The 8,728-nt window shown below is 39.0% G+C and overlaps 1 protein-coding gene across 3 annotated transcripts in view; it reads right to left on the bottom strand.

Moving 5' to 3' along the window:
- Positions 1–8,728, bottom strand: part of CCDC18 (coiled-coil domain containing 18) — a 69,528-nt gene that overhangs the window by 39,598 nt on the left and 21,202 nt on the right. For all 3 annotated transcript variants that reach the window (XM_019531097.1, XM_019531095.1, XM_019531096.1), the window contains 6 exons: positions 8,178–8,312; positions 7,528–7,605; positions 5,640–5,756; positions 5,144–5,311; positions 4,509–4,651; positions 2,409–2,572 (listed from right to left, as the gene is read on the bottom strand). In XM_019531097.1, the coding sequence (XP_019386642.1) occupies positions 2,409–2,572; positions 4,509–4,651; positions 5,144–5,311; positions 5,640–5,756; positions 7,528–7,605; positions 8,178–8,312 (805 nt within the window). The remainder of the gene's footprint in view (positions 1–2,408; positions 2,573–4,508; positions 4,652–5,143; positions 5,312–5,639; positions 5,757–7,527; positions 7,606–8,177; positions 8,313–8,728) is intronic.

Below are 8,728 nucleotides of genomic sequence, written 5' to 3' on the forward strand. Positions count from 1 at the left end.
AAAAAAAAGGAGAGAACGAAAAAATAGAGAATTGGAGACCAATCACACTGTTGGACACAGATTATAAAATGTTTGTAAAATTTTTTGGCCCAAAAGATAAGAGGCAATTTATCAGAATTGATTCACGAGAACCAGTCATGTGCCATACCAGGGAGAAGAACTGTCGATGCATTATGATTAAAATAAGGGACACTTGGTAGATGTCCGAGAGAGGAAAAGAAACACAGTGGTTGTGAATATAGATTTGGAGAAAGCACATGATCGAGTAGAGCATAAGTTCATGCTCGTGATCCCGAGGAAAATGGGATTCCCAGATACAATAACTGTATGGCCTGGATCATTCTATGAGACACCCAAAAGCCAGATATTGATAAACAGTCACTTGAGCTGGGACTTTGAGATAAGGTCTGGCGTAAGACAGGGCTACCCAATATCAGCAGAGCTGTTTGTGTCATTGGCCCAAAACATAACAAGAGAAAGGTTGATCACATGGATGAATACCCCTGGCAGAGAAGAAACTAAGTGCACATTATATATGGATGACATCACAGTATTAGGCCAAGATAAGCTGTCAATTGATAGTGTTGAAACATGCAATGGACTACAGCAAGAGAGCAGGTGCAAAAATTAATAAAAATAAGACCACACTAATGGAAATAGGGAACTGGGAAGGGCTGGAAGACTACAGTTTGCAGCTCCAAACAGAAGAAATGAAAATCCTTGGCATACAGATGGACATGAAAGGGAAAGGTGACAAGGCCTGGGTAAAGATAAATTGCCAAGATACAACAGACAATAGGTGTCTGAAGAAAGAGGCAGCTGTCTAAACAAGGAAAAGTGGAACCAGTAAAGGCAATATTACTACCTGCGATCCTCTATGTAGGAACTGTGTTTCCTCCAACATGGTGACAAGCATGACAGATACAGAGAGAGCTGAGAACCTTTTTCAAAGGGCAGAAAAAAAACAGTGGGTGGCAAGACAACAAACATACAAGAGAAAACAAGGAGGAGGATGGGGAATGCCTGACATAGAGGTGTTTACGTACACCAAATTTATCAGCATGATGAACATGGTGGGAGTAAAAGGGGAAGGGAAAATGACAAGGTTTTGCCAGTTCTTAGCCAGAAAGGTCTTGAGGACATGGGAAGACGGGTTGGAAAAATGCCTTGAGCCTGGACCTGCCCCTTAACGGGTGGCCCCCAACCCCGGTCACCATCTTGGGACCAATGTCCCAGGGCCAGTACCAGTGGGGCACAGAGCAGACCACAGGCTGGCAGGGGTCTATGGAGCCAGGCTGGGCTGCAACAGCAGCAAGAAGGGGGAGCTGGCCCGGCTCCATAGAGTCCCTGCCATCCGGGACCCATGGGCTGGACAGAATGGCCTCGCAGGCTAGTATTTTTTCTATTGAAAGAATAGTAAGGTTGAGAGATCTGTGTCAAATTATTATTTCTACTGTTTTATAAAAGCCAAGTATTCACTGTGGATTAGATTCTACTTCCTTGCAAAAGCCAAGTGTTCTGTTTTTCACTGTGGATTAGATTCTAATTCTACTGTAACATTGACAAAAGGGGAAATAAAACCCCTTTAGATTTCTGGACTGAAAAATTACTAATTTATTCATTCTCAGATATTTTGAGACTGCATTTCTAGAAACCTGAGGGATGTATTTAGTATGCAAGGTTTTTAAAAAAACGGCCACTAACTTTTGGTGCTCCTTTACACAGTACCTAAGAAGAGATGGCGGAGGTGAATCCTGGGGCTTGTACTACAAAAAAGAGTGCTTTGTTAGGCCAGGGAGGCCAACCTACCATCAGAAGTAAGACAACCAGACAACGTAGCCAACTTGTGACTCAGACCAAATTCTGTGCTCACAGAAGACGTGGAAAACCCCCCCTGAAGAAATGCACATTAGAACTGGATAGAACCTTCCTTTGTTAAGCCCAGGTACCTTGAAATATTGTAAGGTTAACATGGCAGCATAAGCAAGAAACCAGACCTCCTACACAGGAAGGCAGGCTCTGGGGCTGGGAGGGCTGCTTGAGTACACTGTGGTACTAGCTCCAGGGTCTAGGTGGCTTGATTGCAAAGTTTTACTGTCTAGGAAGGTTGGCAGACATGTGGCGTTTGCCCCAAAAGTACTAAGAACAGTGATCACTCACTGTTTAGGCAGAAATGGGGGTCGATTTTGTACCTTCTGCCAGACTTCAGACTAACACAGCTAACTACGAGTCTACACTCACTACTCAGGCATGGATAATTTGGCAGTTGGATTCTCCATATGCCTTTTGTGTGCATTACTTGTAAGTAAACTACAAAGTAAATAACTGGACAGGGAAAAACATATACATAAAGCAGAAGCAAAATAACCTTAAACTGAAAGTTTTAAGAGTAAAATACATTAAATTACCTTGGTTTGTTTTTTTATTTACTTCTGACTGCAACTGCTCCAAAGTAATTCCTAACTGATTTAGCTGTATTGTTTTTGTTTCACCATCTCTTCTTAATTGTATTAGTTCTTTCTCCATATCAATAAGTTCATCTTTGCATTGATCCATCTCTAGTTTAATCTGCCTAAATAAAAAAAGAAAGCAAGAAGAATTAACAAATATTAATGAACTATGAAATAATATAAGCAACATATGTAAACCCTTGTATGTTTTGAGGAATAAGTACGCATCTGTGATTAATATGTTTTTGAACATCGAGAAATCTGAATTCTACTCTAATATCTGCAACAAAGCAATGCTGTCCTTTTACGTCATTTCCCCTTCCTTTTAAGACCACTTACAAAATTCTTGTAAGGCTAGATTAAATTTATATTTTCTGTTATCAGGCAATTAATTTACAAGTATTATAAACGTGCCAAGTATTATTACAGTGAGTGGAAGTAATAATGCAAGTAAACAATGCTATGGGTAAAAAAACCTGGTCATATTATAGGAGAACAGATCAATTTTCTTATCATCATAAGACTACCTAAGTATATACATGGGAGTGAAAAGGATTTCCAGACTTATGACCAGCCCCTGCTGTCACAGACTACATTTAAACTGTCTGTTAAATACATTACATAATCACATTCTAAAATTATCATTATAATTCCATAATCCCATTCATAAAGTCTAAAACGTATTAGCTGTGTGCCCACACTACTAATAAGACAAGGTAAAGTATGTCAACCCACTCCAATTTTAATTTTATTTATAATGCATAAGTCTTATTTAATTTTGAATGTCAGAAGTGTTATTACTGTTAAAACCTGCCAGCCTATGATATGCAGATTTCATATGGGAGTCTCAGGCCCTTGCCTCAAAAGCACAATGTACAGGTTACAGAAAAACCTAGGCAAATTATTAAAAGGCTACAGTTCACAGAAGTTCCTTCTCTACCAGGCTGAGTCCAACCCCAAATGCAAAGACTCCAGCAGCCTTCCTTGGTCCCTGCAATTCTCGATGAGGAGACAGTCTTGAGGCACCTAAAAGCTGAGTTCTCTCCCTTGCTCCTTGGTAGCTTCTGTAATGACTGTGTACTTCAAACTATCACTTAAATCCTAATTTTACAGTATCACAGAAGCAGAAGCTGATTAAAATAAGGTGAAGCAAGCCCTCCTTCCTGCTTAAAAAGCCAGTACAATAACAGGCTGCTATTTTCATACCTGTTCCAATGATCTGCATATGAAATGAACACAAGCAGACAGATATATTCAAAGGTTTATCAGCTCTGTATGCTGCTGAATGCCATTTCAAGAGTAAATGGGTTAAACAAGTCAATTAAACTGTAATCTTTCTAACTGCATTTCAAATACTAATCCTAGACAGTGTCCCCAAAAGAAAAATTACATTTAGTTTACTTTATGCTTTCACTTTTTTCTAAACTGAACATATCTGATGTGGAATCAGTGGGGAAAAAAGCAAAGGAACTCAAATGAAATGGTTTAACTAATCTTAACCAGAAATGAACCACAGTAACTGTGCACTGTAGATAATAAGTTATTTTGGGGTTTTTTTTATATTTTATATTTCAAATTTACGTCCTGAAATAGATATTAGAGGGGTTTTCTCCTCCATTATTCAACAAACAGAATGGCAAGTTCAATAATAAAATCAGTATTTATTGCTTCTCAATTCAGGCTCCAGTTTCAAGAAGGCACCTATCTCCAGGTATGACACTTAAGTCATAGTATTTATGAACTCTCCTTGAAAAAAGGCCTACTAGAGGACTAGTCTTGATAACCATTTGTAAGTTAATAAAAATGTCACAAAGCCAAAAATAGAAGTCCATAATTTAACAAGGTATGGGGCAACTACTCACTCGCTTAAAATTATGCAGACTTATGCAGCTTGCTGATTCATTCCGAGGACCCTTCCAGCTTTACAATCTATGAAAGTATTATTCTGAAGGTACCTATTAAACAGCTTGATGCCTTAAGAACATCACGTTTTATATGAAAAATTAGTAGTATAACAACATGAAACTAACATAGAACATAAAAATGTTCTAAACATACCTGATTGTGCTAGTAAGTTCAGTGACTTTCTGTCTTTTTAAATCTGCTTCTTGAGAAGCTATGTTGAGTTTCCCTTCTGCTTTTCTCAACTCTTCTTCTAAATTTTCTCTCTGTTTTTGAAGTTCTTGCTCTAGCTTAGATACCTATTTAAAATATTATTTAATATAGTGTTCTAAGTTAATAATTAAGGTACATAATCTCTTCAAAATGACACATAAGGAGGATTTAAGACATGACAGCTGCGGTTTTTGAATCTAAGCAGAGAAAAGTCAAAGAACAGAAATTTGTATTTTCAGAAAACACACAATTTTTTAAACTCATAGTAATTAAACTTAACATTCTGTATTCCAGCTTATTTTTAATTAAAATCTACAAAGCCTGATTTTCAGAGTACAATACTAAGCATCCACAGCTCCAGCTGAAATGGACTGGCGTTGCAGGTATTTTGTACCTCTTAAAACCAGGCTTCTATACTATTTATTTCAGCTACATTTGATAATTAAAATGATAAACAAAGTAGGTATCAAAGAGACATTCAGATATTAAAATATCACAGAAATGTATATAAATACATTTAGGTATTTATCCTTATCTACGCTATTAAATTCTTCTCATTATAAACACATGTACTGTACCTGTTTTTCAAGCTTAAGTTGGCTATCCTCTAGCTCTCCGTTTCTAATGGTTTCTTCTTGTAACATTTGCTGCTGCCGATGCAAAGTTTGTTGTAGGAGGACATTTTGTTCACTTGTGTCCTGAAGACTCTGATTTTTTAATTTTACTTCTTTTTGTAACCTTTGCACCTGTAAATATGTTAGCTTTCTATTATAGCAACTAAGGAAATATTTATAACTTTAACTTGCTCCCATTTAGTTGCTTATCACATTTTTCTTAGCAAACGATCAAAACCATAAAATAAAATCTATATGGCTTTGAACCCTACTTTATTATGAACTCAAACCCCTAACACATCCCAGCCACAAGAAGGCACGGGTTCAGAGGCATACACACTCTCTACTTCTTCCTTGGACCATGATGGCATTCTTTTATTTTAAAAAGAAGTAGTAATATTTCATAAGGTATAACCTTTGTTTCCATTACAACTTAAAAAGTAGATAAAATAAATGTTACCTCTTCAGACTTCTTCTTTAGCTGTTTTTCAAATAAGTCCTTACTTTCATCTAACTGACTCAAATATACTGCAAGTTCTTCTTTACAGATGTCTAGAGCTGATTCAAGTTGGCTGCCCTAGTTATATGCATCAGACCATTTAAAATAATTAGTTGTTCAGAAATACTAAAAAAGTCTAAAGAATTAAAATTTCTCATTAATTCCACTCTCTTATGGTTACTGTGTTTTATTTTAATCTATTTAATCTCAATGGAAAAACTATTTAAACCAGTTGTTAAAGATATGAACCACAGCCCACATCTAGCCCATGGAGCCTTAGGATCTGGTCCAAAGGTTTTGGACCAACTCCATGTACCACATGTAGCATGTGCTGGCTTCAGCCCCAGGATTTGCATGCCATTCACAGAGACAGTCTGGGGTATGTGCAGCAGACTGTCCCTGTGCACTAAAGCCAGTACACACCATGCTGGTCCCACGCACTGTACACAGAACAAAAAAGCCAGTGTTGTCAAAACTGTACAGAAAAGGCTTACCAGACAGACACAGGAAAAATACATATGTGGGCTTAAAAAGGATGAGAAAACTTAAGTTACTAGTTAATCTAAATCAGTAATGCTCATGGTTTTGGCTCTGCAAGCTAGATGAAAATGCAAAGCCAGTCCGTAGGCCAGACTGGGCCCCATGCTGCCCCCACCTGGCCAGGATCACTGTCCCACACCCAATTTTGCACACAGAGCTACAGCCCCTGGGACTCCTCACAAATCTGTGGGGAGATCTGCAGGGCAAATGTCACAGTACTGGGGACCAGGGGCTGAGCACCCCAATCTAAATCAGTGGTTCTCAAACTCTTCAAAGTCAGGGCACCACTCCCCAATTTTTTCAGTGTGGTAGTACCCCCAGTTGAGAATCACTGTGGCATTCAACTTACCTCAAATGGGTAAAAGTGACAGACGAAAAAGGACTGTAGCACATGCACATACTCATCCTGCACTAGGGTTCTCTGATCAGCCTAAAGCAGGCAGGAAATCCAGCTCATGCTGCATCCTTTCCCAGTCCAACTTTACACAGCATATCCCAGAAACAGGCACATGTGACAGGTAGAACTCTGTTCCTGGGAGGTGTTGGGGAAGAGGAGTGGGGGAAAACCAGGAAGAACTATAGCTCAAGCCAGCTCTCCTGCCTGCTTTAGGGTTATTGAAAAACCCTCAGGCAGGAGTCCATGCAAGCCGTAAACCCTGTATACAGACCACTTTTCACCTGGCCATTGCTATTGTGGTGGTGGTACCTACAGTATGGCACTCCCATGGGGGTCTCGCAGCACCCCACTTGAGAACCACTCGTTTAATTTAAACACAGCTTCTAAACCTGCAGAAAAGAGCATTCTGTTTAGTCAATATTTTATTCTGAAAACTTCTCCAAAATATTGCCACAACATAATAAGTGTGAGGCTGCCCTACTTTTATGACAAGAGCATTTTGATCAAACACATTTTTGCTCATGCACAGTCTAATCACTGTTTCATAGTTTCATAGTTTCTAGGGTCAGAAGGGACCTGAGTAGATCATCTAGTCTGACCCCCCCGCCATGGCAGGAAACAATATTGGGCTCAAACAACACCAGCCAGATGTTCATCCAACCTCCTCTTAAAAACCCCCAGGGTAGGAGCCAGGACCACCTCTCTTGGAGGTATTTATTTAGATAATGGATGACAGGCATATTGAAAGGTACTGACTTCTGGAATATCTACATGAGCCAGATTTCTATAAAGTAACTTTGTTACATTTTGTTCCTGGAAAATGGAAATTAGTTCTCAGCCTCTTCAAAGTCATAACTACCACAAATTAAAAGAGAAAAAAGTATTAACTGAAAAACAAAAAAGCATACTCACTTTGACCATTTCTTCAGTTAATTGGTTTTGCAAAATTTTCAAAGCTTCATCTTTCTTGACATTTTGCTTTTCCATTTCCTGTTATATGCAGATTTGCACATAAAGAAAACAAGATGTGACTGTAACTGCACAAATACAAGTTTTGCTATTGGAAACAGCATAACAAAAGAGGAAAAGTGCTAGTGATAGAACTATTTGTATTTATAGTCTATTTGAATGCACTGTACTTTAGAGAGTTTGCTCCTGATTTTGTGTTATGCTTTACATCTCTTATGGCAGTACGAGACTACAAAGGGAACACTCCCCATACCGTGTAAAGCAGATCAAATGGCTCTATGCTGACTCCTTTCCCTGTCCTTAGGGGAGGAAGAACGCTAAAGTCCAAGACAGGGTCTGGCCATAGTGCTATTCTTTGCTAGCACAACAAGTTATAGGGAGCAATTAGTTTAGAGCAAATCTGGGTCTACTCAGGGTTTTATCAGGGACTGAAGACAGAATTAGGAACCAATAAAAACAGCTTAACATAAACTTTTACCACCCCAGTTTTTCCTATGTTCAAAGACAAACAATAAAGAAGAACCCACTTTATCATCTCTGACCATTAGTCAGTCATTGCTGGGTTTGCGTTTAGACAAAATAATCAAAGTTACCTCTCTCCTTTCTATCAGCATCTGATCCAATGATTCAATACGTTGTTGTTTACACAGAATATCTTGTTGTAAAATAGACATTGTCTTCTCTTGCTCATTAAATTGCTCGTGTTTCTTATTCAGCTGTGTTTGAAGCTATACATAAGGATTTTTTTTGTTAGAGTATTAGCTTATTAACAGACTCAGAAACATCCAAACATATAGTTACATTTCATTCACCACCAGCCACATACAGTCACCCCTAGAGTGAATACAAACGGCATCATACTGAAGCCACTAATAATATTGCACAATTTAGGAACAAATTTTAAAAAGTACCTTGTTGATTAAAGTGAAAAGTGAGTACAAATAAACAGTATAGCATGGGGCTGGGCTGCCGCTGCAGGCTTTCCCAACATCTCCCTCTCTCTGGGGAGCAGGGGCAGGTTGCAGCACAGAACCTTTGTCCAGGCAGGTGGCAGCAGCACGAAGCCTGGGTGGGCTGGGGGCCCCCCAGCTGCTGCTGCTACCCCCACCGCCTGGGCTGTGCGCCATGGGGGAAGTGTGGGGGC

Source organism: Crocodylus porosus, unplaced genomic scaffold, assembly GCF_001723895.1.
Source record: "Crocodylus porosus isolate Cpor-Errol unplaced genomic scaffold, CroPor_comp1, whole genome shotgun sequence".
In the NCBI taxonomy this organism is placed as follows: Eukaryota; Metazoa; Chordata; order Crocodylia; family Crocodylidae; genus Crocodylus; species Crocodylus porosus.